At 42.0% G+C, this 26,704-nt stretch overlaps 2 protein-coding genes across 3 annotated transcripts in view; both read left to right on the top strand.

Moving 5' to 3' along the window:
* The first annotated feature begins 2,493 nt into the window (after window positions 1–2,493).
* gtf3c3 (general transcription factor IIIC, polypeptide 3) lies at window positions 2,494–12,087 on the top strand. The gene is made up of 19 exons (XM_050063171.1): window positions 2,494–2,796; window positions 4,282–4,363; window positions 4,839–5,200; window positions 5,288–5,411; window positions 5,496–5,687; window positions 6,107–6,272; window positions 6,393–6,540; window positions 6,663–6,834; window positions 7,182–7,282; window positions 7,411–7,582; window positions 7,913–8,115; window positions 8,406–8,507; window positions 8,612–8,744; window positions 9,389–9,614; window positions 9,722–9,776; window positions 9,930–10,065; window positions 10,229–10,353; window positions 10,439–10,591; window positions 11,637–12,087. Exons 1-19 carry the CDS (start codon window positions 2,704–2,706, stop codon window positions 11,757–11,759), a joined length of 2,868 nt encoding a protein of 955 aa, XP_049919128.1. The 5' UTR covers window positions 2,494–2,703; the 3' UTR covers window positions 11,760–12,087.
* A 771-nt stretch (window positions 12,088–12,858) lies between these two features.
* Window positions 12,859–26,704, top strand: part of hecw2b (HECT, C2 and WW domain containing E3 ubiquitin protein ligase 2b) — a 37,940-nt gene continuing 24,094 nt past the window's right edge. The window contains exon 1 of one of the 2 annotated variants that reach the window (XM_050063170.1): window positions 12,859–12,987. The gene's annotated coding sequence lies outside the window, so the exon portion shown is untranslated. Of the gene's footprint in view, window positions 12,988–13,945; window positions 14,487–26,704 lie in introns of those variants that run through there. The other variant, XM_050063169.1, reaches the window with a different exon arrangement.

Genomic DNA, 26,704 nt, shown 5'->3' with positions numbered 1-26,704 from the left:
GAAAATCATTTGTAAGAGGTGTACAAATTATCCACCTAATTAGATCTGCTGATAGAGCAGTTTCTAGTTCTCACATTGATTACGCAGACTAAATTTATCTGAGGAGAAGAAGATATGAAAGGAGAGAGGAACAGAGGTTGTTATGAAGCTCAGCCTGTGGCCTTTGTGCTGACCAACTGAGCGGTGAAAATTGTTCCTGATAAGGGATGAAAACAATGACACACACACACACACACACACAGACCCAAGTGTTCACTATGTACACACATGGATATGTATTAAAACCTGCTGCTTGTTGCTCTGTGCACATGTAAATAGATGGATTCCCTGCTATTTAAGCAAATTAGGCGGAATAAAAAACAGCAGCAGCTGAATTTTTGCAATTTTCCTGCCTATTGAGTGAGTAGAGTCAGTCCATACATAATTGGTTCGGGTGGGGGGGGGCTCAAACTTGTGTTTGCCCCTTGTTGCCAGGTTTATTAATGTTTGATACTTGGAAAAAATGGCACACTTTTCTTTTCAACTCAACTCTAATGTCAGTGTCAATGAAATATTTATAGTCAGCCCAAATTGCACATCAGAGGTGGAATCATCATTTGCCAAAAACATGGTAAACATTGCAAATGATGCGCGTTGTTTACCAAGCTTTCAATCTGCTAATTTTGAACCAAGAACTACTAAATTAACACACAAGCTAACGGGGCAATTTTTGAATAGAACAGGCTGGGTTGTGCTGAACACATAGGTGTAGATTTCAGGGGCACAAAGGGGACACACGCCCCCTCAGAATTTAGAATATGTGCATTTCTCTTCAAAACATGAAAGTAGTTGAGTACTTTTACAAAATTAAAGACTTTTATTAAGTCTGTTACACATTTAATTGTAGATTAGTTCTGTTCCATAAAATAAGATTAAAGACAAGGCAACAACTATCTATAAAGATCCATAACTGCGCCACCCCCCCCCCCCCCCCCCCCCACCCCCCCCCCCCCCCTCCCCGGCGCCGCTCCTCGCNTTAGTTTAGTCTGTTCAAAAAATTAAAATTAAAGACAAGGCAACACTTATTTAAAAAGACCCATAACTGCCCCCCCCCCCCCCCCCCCCCCCCTTTGCAAAAAGAAACAAACATTAAATACCTTTTGGTTGATAAAACACTTCAGGTTTGGATTATAATGCTCACCTGTGCTAGGCTTCAGCTGCAGTCATCCCACAGTTTGGAAGATCCAGAACATCCAGGACACTGAAACAATGCGAAGCTGATGGAACAGAGGCATCAGAGCTCACACTGAGAGGAAACTGAGAAAGAAGCAGGAGGAGCATCAGCTGCCGGGATGAAACCACACCCTCCACCTCTCCCTCGGTCCCTCTCTCTTCTTCTGCTCCCTCTCTTTTTTGCATGGGAGATAAAAAGATAATGCAGAACACGTCAAGCATTAACCTGCTGAATGAACAGCAGCAGTTGCCACACTGCTCTGGATCTGGGTGAAATGGAAAAAGCTGATATGCATTGACGTAAATCCCCAGCATGGTCATAACAAAACAAACATGTTATATTAATTTTTCAATTATGTACGCTCAAGCTGCACTTTCAAACAAATTTTCATGAAGAACAACGAAGGCGAAGGCCAAACATGTTGTGTAAAGCATACATGATGTGAGGCTAAAATAAGAAACAAGTGCACTTGCATGAATTATAAATGATATCTATAAACAAAAAAACATACAGTACTACAGTATGTTATTGGCAAAGTTTACTTAAAGTATCAAAAGTAAACGAACGTGATACAGGAAAAAATGCAGGAAAATGCCTCCAGTAGAATTTAATTGATGTAGTTGGTCAAGAAGAAACTGATTTCATCTTTTCAACACAAACAATACTATAGACTACATATTACTGTCAAAATATGTTATGGAGCACAATGTTTCCCTCTGAACTATAGGGAAGTACAAGTGTACAAGTACTTGAGTAAATTTACTGAGCTACATTGCACCACAGTGTGTGTATTTGTATAAAACTTCCTCTTAGAAAATCACTTTTTACGGAACTTTGTGAAAGAAAACAAGATGATAAACTGTGGGTGGTAAAAGAACAATAAATAACTTGTGGCTGTTAATAATTAAATGAAAAAATAATTAATTAATTCATATCTAGTGCACTAAAATGTCCCCTCCAGACATGTTTTATACATGGAAAAAAATCTTTACATTCTAGTACCTTTTCAATTTTAATGTCTTCAGAGTAAAAACCAGATAAAGGTTTTAGATTAATGGTCAATATAGTTTTAGTATTAAAAATTAAATATTTAGAAAGACTGACTTTACCTTATTTCTTTTGCATAATAACATTTGGTGGGTAATATTTCAGTAATTTAGGCAAAAATAAAGGTCAAAATACAAATTGTATTGTGTGCGTTCCCTGCTCTCACCGCTAGTTGTCGCCAAAACACTTTCCTGTTTCACTTTGAGAAACTCATACCGGAAGTTTTTACAGGTCACGTGACTGCACTTCAACATGCGGGTGATTTGTGTTTACTTGAAGTGCAGCTGAAGTCACCACTGAGGGTGTATTTTTCTCGAAACAGTTGATATTGTGTTACTGCATTAACGTAAATGACGCATTTAGTTTGAAGGAGCACCTCCTGTGCCGACAGTCAGCCTCAGCCTGAGACAGACAGAGTAACGTTAACCGTAACAGACAGAAAGATGTCTGGTTTCAGCGCTGAGCTCATAGAGTACCTGGAGGGGAGGATAACATTTGAGGAGTTTGACAAGCGGAGAGACGAGCGGAAAGCCAAGGTAAATCACAAATTATGGATATGTGAACGAGTTAACTGCCTAACCGGCGACACCACGCCACAGCTCAGACCAGAGCTAAGGTAGCATAGCTAACGTTAGCTAGCTGACGCAGAATCACCCTGTACGTTTCATAGACTTCACAACAATTTAATGTCGTCACGCTATATTTATATTTTGAAATATGACTGGACTGTTTGATAAAAAAAAATAATGGACTGATTTATTAGTTCAATAATATACCTAAACGTCTGTTTTGAAATATACATTGCTGCATGGGCGAGCTTTACATTTCAGTGGTCAGGGGGACACATCTCCCTTTTCCACCCAGATTAGCGTGTATACGTTTTTGCAAAAAAAAAGAAAAGGGCCATAGACTACTTTCCAATTGTCAGTAAACTAGTGGCGTGTACATGGCTCTGCTGCAGAGAGCATGTGTTTGTTTGTTAGTTAGTTGTTGATACTGAAGTGTCTGTCAGTCTGGACAATAGGTTAGAAAACAGTAGAGAGCAGCATAGAGGTCAGTGAACCCTTTGTGTTGATGACTTCATATATGTCTTACTTATTCGGTCTCTTGTTCAAATTTGGTGCAGACTAATTTGGAGCGATGTTGGAAGGTTGCTTGGATGGAAACGGACTGAGTTTTGTGGTGCCATGTCATTGCATCTCATCTGTAAAGGAGCTAAAATAAGTGTCTTCACCTGGGTGTTTTATTTCTAGCAGCGCAGATCAGAGCCAGAGCTGATAAACAACCATGACTTCTGCTGAGTCATTTGACCCAAGTGTGAATCCCGATTGTAACCTTTCCCATTACATACAAAAGCCAGATGTTATCAGGTGTTTTTTTTTTTTTGTGCAGTGGCAAAGTGGCTACATTAAGTAGTACAGACACAGATGCATCTTCCCAAGGAAGAGCAAAACACTACAATTTTTTAGAAATCATTTTGATATGTCTTCTTCATGAAATGGATGGTCGTAACAGAATATTTAATACAGCAAAATAAAAAGTAATTAAACTGTATTGACTAACCCATAGATGAAATAGTGCAGAATAAAACCAATCTGGAGATGATGGGGGTACCAACCTAATCTCATTTCATTTTTTTCCTATTGCTTGGATTTAGTTCACATTTGTACTAATAGTGCCCTGATATTTGCCCTACGTGTCATCTCCTCTTACAATGTTAAAACTATATTCCACTAAAATAGATTCCATTATCACTTTTAAAAATTTTCGACAGACTTTTAAAATTATTCTTCGTCTTTAAGTTCTCATTTCCATACTTGCCATTCATTCTATGGGTAATTTACTACTTATAAGATACAAAAACCATTCCATATTCCATACCTTTCTGATATAACATTAGTTAGACTGTTAAAAATGGGGGTCCAATACTGTGGGGGCCATATTCCCTGTGTCCCCATGTCGAAAATTAAGCCCCTTCATAGCTGTTTAAGTAAAGGTCAGTATTTTCTTTCCCCTCCCAGGAGTCAGAGGTATCTGCTGATGCTGAAGATGTGGAGGATGATGCTCAGCCCTCAACCTCTGCACAGATCCCGGGGAAAATCGGTAAAACTACTGTCTTTCTGACACTGAGGCGGCGGTTAAATTTGCATTTTGCTGCTGATCAGTGACACAAATGCTATAACTGAGGAGCTTTTGACATATCAGTTTTCTTCAGTGAAACCTGATACTTACTGATGCACATTAGATGCAAATCTGGATAGATGTTGTAATTGCATTTCTACTAAATAGAGTACTGTGTAAATTAAATTATTGTATTGTACATGAAAAGCAATCAAAGGACAATGCTTTATTTAGGTGATACAGAAAAGTATTGTTATATTAAACCTTAATATAGCCTGAGAGATGAAACCTGAGGTAAAAATGGCCACAGAACAATTGCTGCTGTGCACAATGACAATAAAAAGTGACTCCGGTGACTCCTATCTTCTCTCAATGGTTGTTATTATTGTTATTTCTATTAGTATTATTATTATTATTGATGATGACATCACTTGACACAACTCTTCCCTCCCGCCAGAAGAGGGAGTCAGCCCGGGGGTCCAGCTCGCCTTTGCCTCCATGCTCGGAGAAAAGCCAGAACCACCATCTTCAGAAGAGGAGGAGGAAGAGGAGGACAGTTTGAGCTACGTTGATGATGAAGATGATGAGGATTACAAGGTGGAGGAAGAGGAGGGGCCAAAGATGGAGATGGAGGTGGAGGTGGAAGAGGAGGTGGAGGAGACAGAGAAGAGGCCGAAGCGAAGGGGGAAAGGAGGGAGAGGACGGAGGGGCAGGAAGAGGAGAGATTTGGATGAGGACGGGGACGAGGAGGATGTGACAGTGGGGGACGTCTTCGCGCTGGAGATGGAGCTGAACCGAGAAAACAAGAAGATGATGAAGGTGAGGAGGCAGACGGAAGAGTGTGCAGGTGTCCTTTCCCCAGCTCTTAATGTGTGTTAGTTTATGACTTCTTGTGTGTGTGTCCAGGAGCGGCGTCATCGCAGCAAGCTGCCCAGAGCTCTGAGAGGCTTGATGGGAGAAGCCAATATCCGCTATGCCAGAGGAGAGAAAGAGGACGCCATCTTGATGTGTATGGAGATCATACGACAGGGTATGAAACAACTTGTGTGCGTTTTTTGAGTTACCTATTTTTACATTTATCATTTATCTAAATGATCTCTCCCTTCTCTTCCAGCTCCTCTGGCCTACGAGCCTTTCTCCACATTAGCTATGATCTATGAGGATGATGAAGACATGGAGAAAGCGCTGCAGTTTGGTCTGATCGCCGCTCACCTGAACCCCTCGGACTGTGATGAGTGGATCAGACTGGCAGAAATGTCTCTGGAGCAGGACAACATCCGACAGGCCATTGTCTGCTACTCAAAGGGTCAGTCTGACACTCAGAAGTCAAAGATTAAAATATATACAGCTATATGAGTGTAACGGTTCTGAAACAGAGACCGCAACCACGTGACCCAGACGTCCCTGTGTCGCAACTCTGTCTTTTGTGACACTGTAGTAGTCAGGGGTATTTTTGGAAACATGACACCAGGGTGGGCAGGATAATGCACAGTGACTGGGTTTCTGCGACTCTGACACATCGTCTTGTCCCTAAGAAGCTTTTCTTTCTCACCACATTTTACTCTGCTGTCTCTAAAATACAATTTACTCACATCATTTATATTGACTAACGATTAAGCAATCAATTAAAGAAATTAGATTAATCAATGATGACAGTAGTTGTTATTTGCAACCCTACTATCAATAATACTGTACTCCATTCCCTCTTGCTCTCTGCCTCCCCAGCCATTAAGTACGACCCCACCAACGTGCGCTACGTGTGGGAGCGCTCCAGCCTCCACATGCGTCTGGGCGAGCACAAACAGTGCATGGACGGCTACCGCAGGATCCTTTCACTGCTGCCACTGGAGGACGGAGAGCACTTCATGCAGCTGTCCAAGGACATGGCCAAGTAGAGTACACACAGTGATGCACAGATCCACACATTCAACCACAAAAGCCCAACACAGGATTTCATTAATTGCATCAAAATGAATTAATTATTAATTAAGAGTGTGTGTGTCCTGTTTAGGAGTTACTATGAGAGTAATGACTTGCCCTCAGCTTTGGGTGTAATAGAGGAAGCTCTGGCGCGACACCCCGACCTGGTCAGCGATGACTTCATCAACATGGCAGCTGAGCTCTATATCGCCAACCGCCAGCACAACAAGGCCCTGCAGGTAGACCTCGGTGTGTGTGTTTGTGTGCAGTGAAGCAAAAGCTTGTTTGTGTCGTTCAGAGAGAGAAAAAGCAAACACAAGGTGTTTTAATGGATGCATGTGCTTTGTGTGTGTTGTCCCAGGTCTTGGTCCAGTTTGCAGGTATAGTTCTGGTCAAGGATGAAACCAAATCAGAGAGTACAGTACCAGAACAAGATGACAAAGTGACAGAGAGTACGACTGAGGAACAAGATGAGAAGAATGGAGAGTGCACAAAGTCGAAGACTGTAGAGGAGTTAGCTGCAGAAGAGAACGGTGAGTGGCTCTTTGCAAAAACATAAATCAGTTTGCAAATATTTCTCTTCTCTTTGACCTTACAGTTGTCTTTTTATGCCTGTAAGGTTAAATTTAAAACATCATGTAAAATGTAGTTACAATATCTCATTTCGCCAGTCAGTTGGGAACAAACTGTTAAACACAAAGAGAAGAGGTCCACAGTGGTTTGTTGTGTTATTGTGGAAATGTAGCCTTAACACCTTAGCTGTGAATTTTCTCACAATTCTCACACTCCTCTCCGTCAGTGAAGAAACTGTAGTCATATTTGTTATTTTTGGAGCATAGTAACGCTGACCGAGGGTGTGTGTGTTTGTGTGTGTCTCCAGGTAACATTCAGGATGTGCAGGTACCAGACAGTGTCCCAGTGGACCTGAGGGCCAAGCTAATTGTCTGCCTCATACACCTACATGTCTTCACACCCCTGGAGGTAAACACAGTTGAGGAGATTTTCTTAGCAACACAGGTGCAACATTGAGAAACTTAAGCCAAAAAATATTGATTTCTAGCATGGCTAACGACACCTGTCTCCACTGCTCTGTACCCTCCGCCTCGCAGGGACTCGTGTCGACACTGATGGAGCAGAGTCCAGAGGAGATTGGTGACTTGTACCTGGATGTAGGTGAAGCCTACCTGGAGGAGGGCGAGTACATGACTGCCCTGCCTCTGCTGTCTGCCCTCATCATATCGGAGAAGTACAACTTGGCTGTTGTCTGGCTCCGACACGCAGGTGGGACCAACAGAAAGCAAAAGTTTAAGATCGAGTAAACATGTACAATGCTTTAAAAGCCCCAACTAGGTAATTCACAACATATCGAAACAAACATTGATGGTGTAAATACTAACCATAATCCTGCTCAGACAAATTTAAGAGTTGAAACTGAAATATCCTGGTAGATGAGAAGCTTATCTCCAGAAGCGCACATCCAAAAATCTCCACTGTGTTAAACTTTGCAGCTAAGGTGCAAGACAGGGTTTGAAATGACCCCTCAGTTTGGCTTTGAGTCGAGAAAATGAAAACCACTGTTGCATAAATACCTTCATCACGTCTCCCACGCAGAGTGTCTGAAGGCGCTGGGCCAAATGGAGGCGGCAGCTCAGAGCTACACTAAGGTGGTGGAGATGGCGCCGCAGCACCTGGAGGCTCGGCTCTCCCTGGCCACCCTGCAACAGCAGCTGGGCCGACCAGAGTGCGCCCTCAAGGCCCTGGAGTCCATGTATGACAGTGACACGTTGGCGCAGGACTCGTCGGCCTCACAAAAGGCAAGAGCATCTTGCATCTTGTGTCCAGTCCTTAAAAGAATATACTACATTTTCTGTCTTGTGTCATTTAAAAATCACACTTGAGGACACACAACAATTCTAAAAATAAAATAAAAATAAGATACATTGATGTTTTTGTCTGGGGTGAGTGGACTCCCATACATAATAAATACTGAACAATTTAAAAACCTGAGTTTAGCTTTCCTCGTGTTTGGATTTGTAAAAGAGTGACAGGATTGATTTCTTTGTCTGTGTGTAAACTCATATCTCTGTATACGCTGTGGTTGTAGGAACTGAAGCTGCTGCTGCATCGTTCCACACTGCTGAAGACTCAGGGACAAACACAGGACTACCTGGACGCTATGATCACTATGATCTCCATGCTGCTTAAGGTAACACGCATAAACACACCCACATGCACTGAGGATGTCTCATCCAGGAAGATTTTTTTTTCTTTCAGCACTGAGGGACAATTCTGTTTTTTCCGGTGTCTTAGGTGTCCATGCAGCGAGCCAAGGTGTGTGTGCGTTCTGTAATGGCGTCAGGGAAGAGTCACCTGAGACTGGTGAAGGCCAAAGACACACTGCCAGAGATCGCTGACCATGAAGCTGCTTACCTGGACAACACTGGTAAGGATATACATATAACTATACTGAACTATACAGGCTGACTGCAGATCATGAGCAGTGATTGGCAGTATGATTGGCCAAAGTCTCCTGTCACAAACTAGATTTTCTAAAGCCTGAATGCAGAGCGAAGCAGACGGGCAGAAGCCTCGTCTTCTTTCAGTCCACTTGACTTACAAAATGCTCAAAGTTAATCATGGGATTTTTGCCCAGTGACGCCAAAATTAAACTGCCTACCCGAGTTTCAAGTCTTCATACCTGGTTGTCTGGCTGATGTACAGAGCCTGGAGCTGGCAGGAGCAGCACAGAGCAGTTGGCCAGATATTGGTCACTGTCAGCACTTATTCACATTTGCCATATGTGGAGAACAAGCTGTTTATTTCTCTCTGACGGGGCAATATTTGAAGCATGTTTTAGCTCACTAAACTATAAAAAAGCATAAAGTATGGTTTATCAAAGTGCTGCATTCATGAGCCATCCCCTTATGAAATTAAACCTGGAAGACAAACAACAAACAAACGTAGAAAATGTTGTGTTATGTAATGTCAAATGCTGTGAAACGGCTGACGACCGAGCCAGTATCAGTGATCTTTTTTTTATCCAGAATTTATGCTATACTGATGGTATAATCCCGTCCCTGTGCTCAGGTAAGACCAATGTTCTGTCCAAAGAAGACTGGTGGCAGCTGCTGGTGAGCTGCGTGCTCACACTGTGTGAGGTGCAGCGCTACGAGGAGGCCGAGCTGCTGGTCGAGTCCGCCATGGAGTTCTACTCCTTCTACGACAACAAGCCCAGGAGGAAGGAGATGGAGTTCTTCGGCCTGTCCGCCACCATCCTCGACCACAACTACTACAAGGCCTACAACTACATTAGGTAGACTCACATCTATGACTTAATTATGCAGAGAATGAGTCGGCTTCTTTTTTGTCAGGAGTTGAAAGAAAAACATAAATTGTCCTCTGCTTTTCTCTTCTCAATAGATTGATGCTGATGGAAAATGTGGATCTGCCTCAGCTTTGGAATATTTTCAACCAGGTCTGCCTCTGTCTCTGTGTGCAAGAATTACCTCATCAAAGCTTTAAAGACCATTAATCAGTGACAAAAATACATAATAGTCTTTCATGTCTCTGTTTCTGTGTGTCTGTTCTTGTGGACATAAACAAATGTCGGTTTTTTTATTCCCCTCAGCTGACAATAACCTCCCAACACCAGCGTCACCATCGCTTCTGTCTACGTCTGCTGTTAAAACATCCTGACAACCATGCCTTGTGTGTCCTGTGCGGACACAACGCCATGGTGTCTGGGAGCTTCAAACACGCCCTGGGTACCAAATACACACACGCACTGAGGATGTGGAGCTAATGTGGCTAGTGTTAATGTAGTAGACAAGCTAATTTTAAAAATAAATATAAAAGGTAGTGAGATTAGGAAAAATATTTTGATGATTTTCCCATGGTATTCATGTAACACATGTTGTGTGTCTTCAGGTCAGTATGTTCAGGCCTTCCAGACTCACCCCAACAACCCACTCCACAGCCTGTGTGTGGGTCTCACCTTCTTCCACATGGCATCTCAGAAGTACGTTGCCAAACGACATACACTGGTGCTGCAGGTACAGTGTTTGTGTGTCGTATTCCCTCTCTTAGCTTTATAGTTAGAAACCTACTCTGTGTTTTTAAATATTTGTGTGTTTCCAGGGTTTCTCCTTCCTGTGGCGGTATGTGGAACTGCGTGGAGAGTGTCAGGAGAGCATGTACAATCTGGGCAGAGCGCTGCACCAGATGGGCCTCACACATTTGGCTTTACATTACTACCAGAAGGCTCTTACAATGCCTCCTAAGAAACTTGAGGTGCGTATACATCAGGGCTTGGACCACTTGCTTATCTTCCGATTCCATACTATCATGATACTCAGGCGCAAACTCCAGTGCCAGGGGACACAGCAGGCTGGGTTTAGCTTGTGTAACAGCAGCAACAGAAAGTTTGCTGATACAGCAGAGAGCCACAGCAGTCTGGGGTCACACGCCAGACCAGGTAAAACAGTTTCAAATGTTTCATGACTCATCCTGTCGAGCCCCTTGCCCCACTCTCGCTCATGCTCTCTGTTTATCTGACCACAAATGACACAAGAATTACGTAGCTAGCTCATCTGGTGGTCCCTCTGTCTTTCTCCCTGCTGTTAGAAGAATACTTTGCTGGGAAAGCGTGGGCTGCACCTCAGCAGACGGACATTCATTTAGTGGTAGCAAGTGTAGCAACTCAAATTCAGGTGCAAGTGCCAGGGGGTCACAGCAGGCTGGGTTTATCCTGTGTAACAGCAGCAACAGAAATTTTGCTGATTCAGCAGAGCCATTGCAGTTTGGGGTCACACGCCCGCCGCTGAGGTTTGTGCTAGCTGAATTTGATTTGCTAAAGATTGAAGGTCTGTGTCCTCAGACCACCTGCAATTTTCTGCCATCTTGCTTTGGCTTTGTTTTTCTTGAAACTAATATGACGTTACGTTAGTCATAGATTACAACAATAAAAGCAGTTATTGAATTTGAATTATATTGATTCAGACATCAAAAATTGGTTAAAAGATCTAAAAAAAAAAACAGTTGCAAGACTTAAACCCAGAGTATATATACAACATCACCCGAACATTTATTTCTTCTTATCCAGTAACCCGACGACTATGATTGAGCACTCAGCCTGCTGTATCAATCGTGACCCAATTTAGACACATTTCTGTTATTTAGGACATTAATGAACGGACCTACATCCACAGCTCTTTGTCTGTCCAATATGTGTGCACTGACAGTTTTTCAGTAGACCTCTATAATGTAGCCTCACAGTATCGTTTCCTCTGTTTGTGTATCCCTCTCTTCATTCTTTCACCACTGGTCCTCTCTGCAGGGTATCCCTGACGATCAGGTGGATCTGAGGAGGGAGATCGCCTTCAACCTCTCTCTCATCTACCAGGCCAGCGGGAACATGCGGATGGCCCACCAGCTCATCAACACATACTGCATCGTTTGAAAATGCACACAAATGCCTCATCATCTGTGAAAATGTTTTTGATTTTGAATGTTGAGACTCAGACTCAGTCTGTGCAAGTGCTGCCTTTTAAAAATATGGAGGACTAAAGGTGATTTATTCATGAATAATATATAAAAATAATTCACAGATATATATATTTCAGATTGACCGCCATGTCAGTGGATGTCAGACTTTCTTGGTTAGATTAAACTTGTATTATTTGTACATGTACACACAGCCCTGATGCTACTGTAAAAATTCAACTTTTTAAACCAGCACTGCTGTTAAAACTCATTTTGTAAAGAGGATGCTATTTTTGATAAAAGATTTTCAGTGTAAGAGCCTCAGTTGTTTATGTATATTTAAATCATAAAAATGAGCATGATGTTGCTTGGGTCATGTTCTCTGCTGTGATTTGGGGGTTTTTTCTTACAGTAATGTGACAAAAAGATGAAAGGACAGACTTTTTCTTTTGTTGTTGCAGGGATTAAGGCGGTCGGATTATTTGCCAAATCCTTCCCTCTCTCCTATCCTAACCATCTGCTTCCATCATGTTTCCTCCCTGGGTCACTGCACTTCATCTAGGCCAGGGCCAGCGGCGGGACAGGCCTACTGGTGGAAGGGGGTGGGGCGCTGTTTGTGAGCCCTCGTCCTCAGTCACTGAATAATGTAAGCAGTAATATTGTTCAAAAACACAGTATAGAAGCTGCCAAAAGTTTGCCTACTAAATAAAAAAATATCATAACACTAGGTCACAGTTTATAATTTAAAGCCCTGTATGATATTACTGTAATAATCCTGGAATATCTGTTTGGATTTGGAGCATATGGGGGACAGTTTAGTCACTTACAGTAAGCTGTAAATACTGTACTACTTAAAGAATCACATTCTAGTTTGTGATTTCTATTATTGCTTAAGTGATTAATCATATCCCATATATAGGTTCATTTTTTGTGCCTAAAAAGTGAGTATGATATTTCTGTCATATGATACCTACATGATAATGTAGTATATGTCAGTCTGTGTCCTGTCCAGCATCTCTCCAGATAATGGGGAAGAAATTTGTCTACCAGTCACAGGTGCTGCTGCAGAAAGTAGGGGATGATCTTATGCTGCGTTCCATTTATCTTGGAAGTCAGGAGTCTGACGTTGGAGCAGGGAATGACATCACCCGAATTTTCTGCATTCCAGTACAAGTCTGACAACCAAGATGTTTTAGCAACACCAGGTCAGACCCGGTTAGCCCCGGTTAGCCACTGTCAGCCAGTTGATATCAATGCAGCTCACTGTCTTTTGTGCACACACACACACACACACACACTGTAGCAACATGTACACAGATAGAAATTACACAGGACTGTGGGTCCAGATTTCTCCTTCATCAACAGTTCAAGGTCCACACAAGTTAATACACTGTGTGTCATACTTGTGTTTGACCATGTCATCAAGCTAGTTTGCTGTCTCTGTCAAGTGGGTGGCTGTTCATCACTCAGTCTACAGCAGGAAACAGAGCTTCAAAATAAAAGCTCTGTGTGGGAAATTCACAATGCATGTTTTTTACAAACTTGACATGTTCGCACTGCACTTGCGGTCCATTCAGAATGGACCCCCGACCCACCAATTGGGAACCACTGGTGCAGAGGACTGTTTCAATGAGACAGAAGTGCTCGTAAACAGTATATTACTGTCATAGACGTATAATAATACTTTGATACCAGATCCCAAGATGGCACCTATTCATGCCAATGGAGTCGCTCACCTGGCGCATACACCAAACAGTTTTTAGCTTCAGGTTTACTTCCATAATTGACCTTGTTTGCAATTCAAGGTGTCCTGTCAACAGCTTTACAGATGTCTCTTTTATAATGGTGGCCTATGGGGAAAATGCTTTTGGCTGATGGGTAATTTTGCATACTGTGAGTGGCCGCTGGGAAAATTGGTTAGTGCAATATTCCTGGGGGCCTGCGTTCCTGCCACTTTCCGAGTCGAATTCCGATTTCAGAGCATTTCAGTTCAAATTTCTGAGTGAGAGTTCAGAAATGCCGACTTTCCAATACCAATGGAACAAACCATTATGGGGTATCTTGGTGAGTGAGGCACCGACCCCTTGAAGGTCCCCGAACCTCAGTTTGGTAATCCGTGCTCTACAAAGGGGAGGGTGGTGGGAGGTGTTAAATCAGTTATTTTGATGCTGAGCTCGGTCAGGATGGACTCCCACAACAAGGCCTGGCTTCTTAAAAAAGTTCCTACCCAGCATTTAAGGGAAATATGTTGTTGTAAGCAGGCTGCGGTCGGTTTTATTTCCCTCCAGCATGGCGGAGCGCGAGCAGGACGGGAATAAAGTGTGTGAAGCGGCGGAAACGGGGAGGCGGATGTAAAGTGGTCCAGCCAAATAAATAAGATATGAACGGATTTCTACTCAGCCTGGCAACATCACGGAGAAGTCAACGACGCAGTGGCGAGGAAGAGATGGCAACCATGATTTAAAGACGGGAATAAACACAAGCATTTACAAAGGGAGGTTTCGCGTTGAACGGAGGCTGGACTACCGAGGGGCAGCAGCGCTGCGCCCGGGCTCTGGAGCGCCGAATCCCGCTTGGAAGCCGATGAAGGGTCGGTGGTTCCTGGGCCGTATGGAGGTCCGTCGTCTATAATTAAGCGACTTCTTCGGGGATTTGTTTGCATGCAGGTGTGGTCGCAAACGACGTTTAAATCACCGTAGCAAAGGTAAGTGAGGTGTCTCAGATGTAAATGCAATAATAGTTATAACTGTGATGGGGATCTGCAGCCTCACATGTTGCCATCAAGCCTTTAATTGACGTTTTCCACACATGCAAATGTATTTGACATATTTCCTTCTCACCCATCAATCTGTCTGCTGCTCTATAAAGGGCTGCCTCCGACTGGGTTGGTATTGTGAGCTGATGAAGTCATGCTCTGATGTGTGATGGCGAGCGCATAAGCAACAGTGACAAATAAAGGCCTAATAGAAACAACAACAACAAAGCCAAAATAACATCTTCAGCATCTTGCCTTGCTGTCAGAATGAAAAGAGGCTTTGTGCAGTAAGGGGAAAGTCAGCAGTGATTTGAAGCTGCTCGCATACACACACACACACACACAGAGTTTAAGAATGTGATCAGAGCTGGAGTGTGCTCTGCTCACACAATCAGATCAATCCCAGAATAACAGGACAGCTCATCTCCTGTTTCCTCCCTAATAGCTTTATGTAGGATCTGAAACTGATTGTTATCCGTATATATAATAGTGTAGGCCGAGGTAAAATTCATCAGGAAAATGACTAGGAGGTCATCTGGGTGCTCCTCATTGTGTTTGTCCAAGACCTGTGGCAGACAATGAGAATGTGGCTTTCTTTAGCATGCAGCAATAGTTCTCTTGCAGACGTGTGTTTATCATTCAAAACATATAATCAGATCCATTGTTTGCTGAACAAAATAACAGTTCAGTTTGGATGTGTAGCATCCCTCAGTGTATGATACAGTAGTATTTTGGGCGATGCTGTAGGAGGAATATCATTTATCCTTTCCCTCACTGACATCAGAGCAGGGGGGGTGTTGGTGTCTTGCTCAGGGACCTTTCAGTAGAAGTTACAGTATTGTAGAATATACATTATCAGCTGCACCTTGGCATTGCACTCCAAAACATTCTCAAGCGTATTAAGCCTATTTTTGACTACTACGCCTATTGACCTGATATTTGATATCATTTTCATTCTCAGTACATCCTGCCCACTGCTTTTACATGATTTAAACCCCCTGATCTACATCTAAAAAGACATTTTCTAATTTGTTCTTAGATAAAACTGCAGTCATACTGTGTGACCTAACAAATTCCCTCATATGCAAATTTATCAGTTCATAAAAACCTTATGCGCTAATAGGTGGTGGCATCTAGCAGTGAGGTTGCAGATTGCAACCAGGTGAAACTTATCCCATTGCCAAGCGTGTTGGAGAACTAAAGTGGCTGACACGAAAACATGAATGGCCATATCTAGCGCTGGTGTCTGGTTTGTCCATTCTGGACCACTGTAGAAACAACATGGCAGACTCCGTGAAGGAGGACCTACTCCATATGTGGATCAAGCCCTCAGACACACTGCTCAGCCTTGCTAACAATTTTTCCGAGTGGCCACTGGAAAAAAAAAAAATCCCCTGCAGCCCAACAAAGCATTTTCCCCATAGACCACTGTTATAAAAGAGACGTCTGCAAAACTCGTGACAGAATTTGTTGAACTGCAGGCAGTCAGTTATGACTCTTTCTATTATGAACTTTTGATCCATGGAGGTTTTATATTTGTCAAGGTCCAGAGGAGAAACCCTACTGAGCATATTCAGTGGGCCACATACCCCGAAAGTCCGCAAGCTAGAAACTCTTTTTGACAGATGCATCAGGCGAACAGTTCCATTTGACTGAATAGACACCATCTTGGGGTCTGGTATCTAGTGTCAATATCTGGTATCTATATAATGTAGGTATAAACAGCTAATTGTAAGGTTGTAAAAATATGTTGATTCTTTGTTTTAGGTGATTATATATGAATGAAAACATAGTTATTAAGGTTTTATATGATTAATCCCAATAAATCCTGCCCCTAAGTCCTACACATTGGACCTTAAACCCCCTGATGTACATCTGAAAGGACCTTTCTAATTTGTCCTTGGATAAAACTGCAACCGCACTGTGTAAACTAACAGATTTCCCCATATGCAACTTTTTCAGTTCATGAAAACCCAGATTAGGCACTGATATGTCAATAGGTGGTTGATGTTGAAGCTGCAGTAGCAAATTCCTTTGAAAATGATGTAATCTAGTTCAGAGTTTGGCTACAGCAAAGAATAATTTGCCAAAACTGATAAAAGACCCTGTTGACTCTTTCCCTTTGCCCCCAGATCCTAATGTCATGGGCTTTGTTCTCCCCACAGGAAGTGATGATTCAAAACATAAAGTGGTAGTCAAGTGATTGTATGTTGCACTTCAGACAGATTTTAAAAAAGAATGGTCAAAACTGAAGCAGCAGAGGCGGACATATCCTGGTATTTAGTTTGGGTGAAGCCCCAAAATGCAACCCAGTAGTCTTTTTCAGTAAACCCAAGTGCCCACATCTTTCAGATGTCATATCCCCAGTTTGCCGTAACCCCTAACCAGTCGTTTTTCTTTGGGCACAAACTGAATCAAATGTCTTGAGTAGGTGGAGTGCTGTCACGTCTGTCAGATTGGATTGGACACTTTGGTCTGCAGAAGTAGAAGAATGCACTGAAACACAAACATACACACACAAACTGGCACAGAGGAATGTGATGGGTGTGTTGGGGACAGGAAGCTGTCGCCTCTGACGGGACCGCCTCATTGTTCTCCAATCACGCTACAGCTATTTCAGGACTGTCTCTCTGTGTATACAGCATGTGTGATAATGGTCCTATCTCAGAAGGCTGCTTTTGTACGAACCTTCTAGATTTATACCAGTAAATTTAACTTAATAGGCCTTTAATTTGTCGTCCATATTACACCAAACCTAACCCCGAATCCTGTAAGTTAGCAGTTAATGGGACAGTTTATATTCTGCCCTCATGTCTGGCTGTGTCTCTCCCTGCGGGCTGAAAAGTGTACCAGCCCCACACCACACCGTTATTTGGGCAAATAGGACACATTTCTGGCATCTCTTCAGGGACTGGGTCAGCCTTCTCCAGTGGAGCTCCACTTCGTGATTTAATTAGGCTGATACAACTATTTTTTTCTTATAAATCTTGCCTGGTGCAGCTTTTAAGCTCTCAGACACTTACATAATTCAATAACGCAGCCTTTTCTGTGCAGACACATAACCCAAGCAAGCGCTGCCCCACCTAGAAGAATATCAGCAGCATTTTGATTTCAGTGGAGAGCTTCAGAGTCAGAGGGATAAAATGCTCCTCCTGTCCAGCCCACAGACATTTAGTTTTTATGGGAAACACTTGTGAATTTGTATGCTCTTCTACCCATCATTCCTGTGTCTTAGCATAGGATGAAAGTAGGACCAAACCAAACACAGGTTTTGGGGTGTATGTGCAGTACTTCAGCACAGACTGTGTGTCTAGTACCCTCACCACTAGCTGACAGTGTATTGATGTCAGTGCCTGGGTCTGTTTTCACTGGGTTGTGTTTATATTTAGTCACAAAGTCTCACCATTTATAAATAAACCTGCAGACTTGGAGCTGCTGCTGGGGAAATCTCTATCGCTTATTGTTATCAGATGATAACCAGTGGGTTTTGAGATTGCTGCTAGGGTGATGATTGCAATTACTGTGTCTCGCATGGTAGACTCAGACAGTATCATGGTATTACAGTATACCAGGGTATATAGAGATCCAGTCCGAATGATTTTTAATGCCGTCAAAAATACGGATGCTCCCCTTTCTGTTGAACCATAGACTGTAAAAATATTGTATGTACCTACCGTGACGTCACTTATTGGTTTTTGGACTCATGATTTGAAACCTTGGTAATAAATTGTTAATGTATGAGTTACATAAAAATTCACTCCTCTTACAGTTGTAAGTTGTTTGTACCAGGCTGTAAACATGTTTATTTCTGCTGTAAAGTTGGACATTTTAAAATGGGTGTCTTTGAGGACTGACTGGCTTCTGGAGCCAGCCTCAAGTGGCCATCAGAGGAACTGCACTTCATTTTTCAGCCCCGGAAGTTGCTGCTTGTGAGATGCCGTGTTAAAAGAATACTTCACCCAAAAAAATGACCATTTGTAAATCAATAAGTCATGTCTAATATCTTGAATTTGTGAAGAAAACGTTATTTTTCTTGCATGCGTCCACAGAAAATGGCTAACATACTGATTTATTGTTTAATTGGGGACCCCGCTTAAAAAGCTATATCAAAACATTGAATTACTAACTCTCACTCAACTTATACATTGTAATACAAGTCTTGTTTGTTCAGTTGTATGCTCAGTGTTTCCGAAACACATCCATTTTCATTAAGACTTTACTATTTAAAACTGAACTGAGAATGAAACTTATCTATGCTCTCCTCAAAGCTAGACTCCAATACTAAGGTGTTTTAAAAATCCATGTGTTAGGGAAGTACTGGGCGTATGACTGAATAAATGAGATTTGGATTATCCTGCAGGAGTTGTGTGAGTGTTTGTAAACCGATGTTTCGATAAAGTTTTGCTGTTGTTAAAGTGGTCCCAAATCAAACAAAGTTTCCCTCATGAATTCAAGGTAAGAAAAGTTTGTGGGCGAGTATTCCTTTAAGGGTGTAGCGCACAGCCTGGGCCACCAGAGGTCAGTCTGTACTTGTTGAACAGAAAGCTGCGCTTTGTTGAGATAACATCACAGGACTGTAAACTGCCGCAATGTCAGAGAGAGACTGCAGGGGAAAACACCATATTTTCACATCTAATTTGGTGAATTAAGGGATTATTATTGTTGGAACAGTGGACTAACTAACTAGACGACTGACATGACTAACTAAGACGGGTTTTGGGAGTTTTATTTTCTTTCTGTCCAGTTTGAATGCAGTGTGTTTTACCATGAGTTAACGAGGCAGTTAAGCTAACAAGGCGCAAATAAGCTAATGTCACTTAGGTTAAAGAGAGAAACTTGAATTCAGTTGGTGTACAGGAAAATGGGTCTAAGAATATTACATTTCTTGACATATTGTGGGTTTATATTGTTTATTTATTAGAAGGAAAAAGCTGAGAGCTTGCAGAAGGGGTTGTTGGGCTGCGCCGCACAGTCATATACCATAAAGTCATAAGGCTATACGTAGCTCTGAAATTTTAGGAAGATATAAAGATAGGTACGAAAAAATAGATACAGCAAAAGCCTGTCACACAATGTAACAGGTATAGGGACCCACATGGACAAACTGAAGAATGAAAAAATTGTCAGATAATTAGCAAATGAGAAAATATTTATTTTTGGAAGTTAATAAATTATTTTTATTGAATTTTTTTTTGGTCTTGTCATGTCTGATATCTCTCAGGAGTTGATGGAGACCAAAAACAGAGCAAAAAGGGAGTGGATATTGGAGTTAAATTCATCAGGTAGACACAAACAGGACTNAAGCCTGTCACACAATGTAACAGGTATAGGGGCCCACATGGACAAACTGAAGAATGAAAAAATTGTCAGATAATTAGCAAACGAGAAAATATTTATTTTTGGAAGTTAGTAAATTATTTTTATTGAATTTTTTTTGGTCTTGTCATGTCTGATATCTCTCAGGAGTTGATGGAGACCAAAAACAGAGCAAAAAGGGAGTGGATATTGGAGTTAAATTCATCAGGTAGACACAAACAGGACTCTAAATAAATGCTTTTGTTGCTTGACCAGTTGAGAACCGCTGGACCAGTTGGGACCAGTTAATATGTCAATGTTTGCCACTTGTTGAAGTTCCCAAAGCTTTTTGTGATGTCTCCAACAGGACAAAAAGAAAAAAATCAAGTTTGAACTATTAATCAATTATCAGGTGATGTGTCGATTTATTTATTGGTCATGTTGGGCTTAGACACAGATTTTGACATGTACTTGTGTAGTTTTCTACATGACACAGTCAGCAGTGAGCTGGGCGGACGTTTGGGGATTTGAAGACAAGATAGCCACATCAGGGAGTGTACCTTTAAGCTAATGGGGTAGCCCTGGCACTGCAGCAGCTCACCTACATTACAGCTTATGATCTCACACACCTAAATCACAACCCTGCTCAGATGACCACACGCACTTAGAGTCTTAGAGACGGCGGGGCAGTAGGGCAGTGTTGAGTCAGCCATGTGATCCAGTCTGCACACTCCATCAATCCACTTACTGTCTCCCTTTGCCTGTGTGTGTTAGTGAAAGTCAGCGTGTGTGATTTCACCTGTGTATGTGTGAGTGTGTGCTGACAGTACGGCGCCAGTGCCCCCTACCCACCAACCACCTCTTGCTACTGAGTTCAGTCTGTACATAGTTGGAGTCTGCTGAAGCGGAAATACAACATGACATTCTGCAGGGGGGGGGGGGGATAATTCTGTGCAAAGCAGAAGACTTCTGTGGAAACTCACACTGTGTTTGTTTTCCTCTGATGGCAGATTTTCACAGCTCTGTGGTTAAACGGTGGACAAGTACATCCTCCTATCATGAGTTTGACTGCCTCTGACAACCAAACACTGCCTTCTTTACCTCCGTCCATCTTACAATAGCTGTAATTTCATTAAATTAAAAGACATCTTCAGTGTAATTGCATTAGGAATATTAACCTGTTGTGTTCTGTCAATCTAATATGAAACAGAAATGCATTTGTCCATTGCAGCATAACATGCCAAACTGATCCCAGGCCACAAAATGATATCACTGTTTAAAGATTTTGTGACATATTACATGATATGAAATGAATGTTACGAAACATATACTTCCGATCCTCAATTATGATTGGCTGAGTTATGTTCGAAGACATTCATAGCCGCCAATTAGTCACCTATTGTCAAATAGGACGCAGAACTACAGAGGGCAACTGCCAACCGAAGCTCGAATCTATTTTTGATCAATTTGTCTGATTATTTGCTGATTATTTTTCTGTAAATCTACTTATCAATTAATTGACTAATAGGTACATTTCTACTACAGTTGAGTGAATTTGCTTGTTAATTGACAACAACTAGACTTGAACTTCTTAATTGTTTCCTAAATCCTAGCTTCATGATTAAAGTCTTGTGAAAGCTGTTATATAAGTGATGATGGTTACGTATTTATAGTGATTTACTTACACTAAACATGAGATTTAACATGTAAGTTCAATGTTCAGTTGGGGAATGAATGTGGCGCCTGGCACTGGCTGAAGCTTAAAGAAGGTTAGTGTTAAGCGTTTGCAGAGTTCTGAGTGCATGCCTAATGTGGAATGCTCGGTTTTAAAACCAAGGCTGAGTAAGGTCAAAGGTCATCTCATTGTGCATGTGCGAGACAGGGAGGAGAGAGGACGACAGGGGGGTTTGCGAGGGGTCAGTAGGGAGGAGATATGTGGAGGGTCGAGGTTTCGTTACAGGTCAGGTATTAATAGCTCAGCCTTTAAATGTGACCTTCAATGCCAGGCTGAAGGCTAAATGTAAATTACATTAGAGTTGGCAGTAATAGAGCGGCAGCGAGTCAAATGATCTGGCTTATCACTCCGCTGTAATAACAAGAAGCAAAATACTGTCACCATGACAATTAGTCTCTGTCAGCCAGTAAATTAAAAAAAAAAGTTTCATACATAATGACAGTGATGATGATGATTTCAGGTTGTTACGGGGCTTTTGGTGAGGGATGCTAAATAATTACATTTACTCAAGTACTGTACAGTATCTACAAAAAAAGAGGCACATGCCACATCAGATATCAGAAATACTTTTGATCCCCAGAGTTGGATTGAGACATGTTGAGGTTGCTCCTATACCGTATACAGGCAAAGACAAAACGATAAGAAAATGTACAGTTTTGAAGTTAAAGCAGAACAGTATTGCACAACAATATACTTTTACTTCACTACATTTAAGTGACAGCTTTAATTACCAGTTACTGTACAAATAAAGATTATACATCCAAAAAATATGATGATCTTATAAAATATGATGGTGGTTTATAGACTAAAACAGTGGTTCCCAGCTGGTGGGTCATAGTCATGGTCCCTTTATTTTTAGGTACAGTGAATTTCCGGCACAGAGATTGTATTTTGAAGTGTCATTTCCTGCCATAGATTGAGTGACTAATAGACAGCTCCTTGACAGGGACAGCAAACCAGCTGGATGATATGGCCGAAGTGTGATGCTTTATGTATTAAACTGTGTGGACCTTGAACTAATGACCAAGGAGAAATCAGTTGGGAACCACTGGACTAAAATATAAGCAAATATAACAGTATATAAAATAGTTAAAAGTGGCCTCACCTTGACAACAATAACACTCACAGGGACCTTTATTCTACATTGATTACCTTCACTTTTTAGACTTAAAGTAACCGACGTTTTGCGGAAAGTACTTAGATACTTTTGCTGAAGCAACATTTTCAGGGTGGTTAGTTTAACTGGCTTAAGAAGTAGTAGAGTTGTCTCAGCTTATAAAGGAAGCTGTAATCCCTTTGTTTATCAGAAACACTCACAATCAAAACCACCAAATCTGGAGATGCATGGTTTTCACTGGACAGGAAGAGTATGACTAATTGTGATCTGAAAAGTAACTAAAGCTATTGTTATTTGTTTTGTTTTTTTTAAAGATTATTTTTATTGGCTTTTTGCCTTTATTGACAGGACAGAAGGTGAAATGGGGAGACAGAGAGAGAGTGGGGACTGAAATGCAGCAAAGGTCCACGAGCCGGATTCAAACCCGCGGCCGCTGCAGCGAGGCAATGCCTCTGTACATGGGGCGCCGGCACTATCTACTACGCTACCGACACCCCTATTGTTATTTGTTATAGAGTAAAAAGTACCTTTGCCCCTGAGATTGAGTAGAAGTGTAAAGTTGCAAGTAAAGTGCAAGTACCTCAAAACTGTACTGTCCTTGAGTCAGTGTACTTGGTTACAGTCTACCACTGACAACAGGTGTGTAGGAGGACACATCACAACAACTCTCACAAGCTGTCAACACTTACAGTCAATTTATTAAGATACATTTTGGTCCAATGACCTTCTGTCACCATGTGACAACAGGTATGTGTGTATGCTCACAATTGAAAAGAAGCAATCCTACAGACGAGGCGAGAAGTTATTCAAATAGAGACAAATCGAGTGACCCTGTACAACGCACATAACTTACCGAACACAAGCTCAGGTGCAATTATGTGGGAAAAACACCTTGAAAAAAATCATTAAATGCCCCTGAAATATAGTTACAGAGGGCTCCAGCTGCAGATTGAAGCCGTGTGGTAATGCAGCGGATTAGAGAAGGCATTCTGTCAACAGTAAATCCCCCCCCCATTCTCTGTTTTAATCCCGCTGCTGAATCAAGGACACCTACCTCCCGAGAGCTTCACGTGCCTGTTCGTGTATGTGTGTGTGTGCAATTCTGATTAGTTTTAGAAAGACAAGAGGCAGCAGTGGGTCTGTGTGTGTTTTGTTTGCGGAGCAGGGTTTCGTTTGGCTCTCAGGATGGAGTGTGCAGGTGCTTTTGGAGTGTTTTCGGAAAAGCAAAGAGTGAAGTGCGTGCTTTAATTTGACGGGACATAGCATGCTATTCAGCACAATTTTAAGAGTTTGTACTGGTGTGTGTGTGTGAGGGTTTGTGGCAGCTATTTGGGCACAAGTGGCTTTAAACTCTGCCAGCAGCACCATGCTCAGCAATGGCCTCTCCCCTGAGCTATTTATAAATCTGTCCAGATGTGTGGGCGTGAGTGTGAGTGTGAGTGTGAGTGTGTGTGTGTTTGTGTGTGTGTGTGTGTGTGTGTGTGTGTGTGTGTGTAAATACAGGATGAATTTAGAGGATGTTCCACAGTAAAGCTTGACATTTCTTTTGGAAAAGCCAGGAAACTGCATCGTTATTCTGACAGGGAATTATGTGGAAGTGTTACTTCTAAGCTAACATGATGTGTCTTGTGCTCCTTAAACTCGCTTTGACTTCTCGTCGTTGGATGCGTGTAGTGGAACTGACAGGAAGCAACCTTTCCTGGATTTTTCCAATGAAAATTACCCTATTTATAGGCAACACTCATGCATAAAGTGTGAGTAATTTTATGTATTTCTCTGCACAGGTTATCAGTCACGTCTCATTTCTTCACCATTTCCTGTCGTGTTTTTTCATAATGCTTTTTATAGTGTTCCCGTGAATAAGAGTTTCCATAGCTTTGTATATTCTCAATGGAATATAGTCTTCTGTGACAGAAATGTCTGGCAATGTTTTGTTTGGCATCTTAGAGGCATGCTCCACCTGTGAGATGCTGCTGAAATAGATGGAAACTGGAGATACACACTGCCACTGTCAGCTTTCATATTGATTTTCTGAATTTTACATACTGTAGCTTGGTGTTCATAGTCTGCTTTTCTGCTGAATAATTAAAGACCTAGTATTTCTGTGACATGCAGTAGTGGATATAACAAGACCAGATCAAAACCTCATGGCTGGACCATGTAAAAACACACTGGAGGGCTTTTAATTTGAAAAAGGGGGTGGCAGCATTCACTTAGTCACGGTCTTTGTCCTTGCTGTTGTGATCTAGCTTAAAAAATCATGGTAATGCATGTTAAAATGAAGAGCAAATACACATAACACAACCCTCCCGTCCTCAGCTCCAGTAGATGATGTTCGGCCCCATGTGGCTGGTGGAGGCTGCAAAGTCATCGGCCACCATTAAAGCCTAGCTTCCACCAGTAACGATAGTTTGTAAAACGTCTCATTGGCCCTTAATTGACCAAACCGTTTGGTCAGCCTCTAGTTACAGGGTGTTCCTAAGGCACCTGTTCCAACATCCCATTTCCACTTTCTCTTTTCTCTTTGTCTTCTCTTGTCACTTTTATGCAATCATTACAGTGGTGAAGTTGTTCAGTTTTACTCATGTGGAGGTGCTCTAGTTAGCTATCGACCTTGCAAATTCCCCAGGCTACCATGGCACACTGTTTTCCTTTCCGAAGAAAAACAGCCAACACTTGCGTCATAACTCACTCCCACCAGTGGTGTAACTTCATCACTCACTCACTCAGTGACGGACAGACGCTTGTGTTCATGGGACTGGCCTTGCATGCTGTGCTCCAACCAAAACATGACAACAGCCTACATTTAGTTAATCAGTGGAGCTGACAATGGGGAGTATTGTGCTGATTGCTGTAGGTATTGTGTCACCACGAGGCTACTCAGGCTGAATGTAAACAGGAAAAAGTTTAATTAAGTAGGAGCTTAAACTACCGTAATGTGTCCCCCTTGGCCTCTCGGAATTTGTCATTGTTCTGTGTACTATAGACCAACTAATGAATGGATCAATCAAGAAAATAATTGGGAGATTGATGGATAATGAACATAATTGTAAGCTGCAGCCCTGCATTAGATAATATGCCAGTGTAGTGTTTACAGCTTGTTGCTCTGCCCCCAAGTGGTCAAAAAATCCGCTATGCAGGTTTAATTCGAGACATTTGGGGCCTTAAAATCCTCCATAATATGCCCTGTGTCTCATTTCTCTCTCTTCATCAATCATTTATTTGGGTCTGTCTCCCCTGCATACTCTATCTCTTCCTCTGCAGTTTTCTGCATACCTCTCCCTCCCTCTAACTCTGTCAGTAGCACGTTACACAGCTAATTTAGACGCCTCGGGGGATGGTATACTTGTCTGTGAGTGCACATCCACTCAGTCTGGAAGAATGCAGAGAAGAAGAGGAAGGAGGGGAGTGGCTGCTGATCAGTAGGTTTGACGTGACTGGTGCGGAAGCTGGGACATGGTTAGGCATAATCACCTCTCACCATGGCAACAGAAGTGCATGTGTGTGAGAGGGAGAGAAAAGAGATAATCAAGAGGAGAGGTCATGGGTGTGTGTGTGCTGGGAAAGGTCAGGTTTTGGATTTATTTGTGTCCATTCAGGAAGTGGAATGTAACCTGCTAACCTCTGATGCGGGTGCAGACATCTTTACAAATACAGTGGCCTACGTTTGTGTTTTAAAGTCAGTGTAGGTGGTATCAAAGTGATAGACAAGAAAAGAGCTCGAAACATATAGTTAATTCATGTTGTCACAGTTTGAAATTTGGGGAAATGTCTGTAAAGTCATACACGAGCCATTCAGAAATAATCCATTTTGTTTAGTGGTGCAGTTACAGAAAAAACCCCATGGTATTGTGGGTTATTTTCAGTAGGGATGTCCCGATCCAGCTTTTTCACTTCCAATCCGATACCGATATTACAGCCTTGAGTTTTGGCCGATACTGATACCAATCCGATCCAAGCGCGTATTATACATATTCACTTATTTTGTTGTCAGTCATGTTAGAAAAGGTTTGATCAAGC

This window comes from Epinephelus moara, chromosome 15 (assembly GCF_006386435.1).
Source record: "Epinephelus moara isolate mb chromosome 15, YSFRI_EMoa_1.0, whole genome shotgun sequence".
Classification (NCBI taxonomy): domain Eukaryota; kingdom Metazoa; phylum Chordata; class Actinopteri; order Perciformes; family Serranidae; genus Epinephelus; species Epinephelus moara.
The sequence above is the reverse complement of the archived record's forward strand: the minus strand, read 5'-3'. Positions and strand labels throughout refer to the sequence as shown.

What these genes read in the sequence shown, in the direction of transcription:
- gtf3c3 (XM_050063171.1), top strand. Translation starts at nt 2,704, where the DNA reads ATGTCTGGTTTCAGCGCTGAGCTCATAGAGTACCTGGAGGGGAGGATA. An exon ending in ATGTCTTCACACCCCTGGAG is followed by an intron (nt 7,283 to 7,410) that starts GTAAACACAGTT and finishes TCCGCCTCGCAG; the next exon opens with GGACTCGTGTCGACACTGAT. An exon ending in TGATCTCCATGCTGCTTAAG is followed by an intron (nt 8,508 to 8,611) that starts GTAACACGCATA and finishes CCGGTGTCTTAG; the next exon opens with GTGTCCATGCAGCGAGCCAA.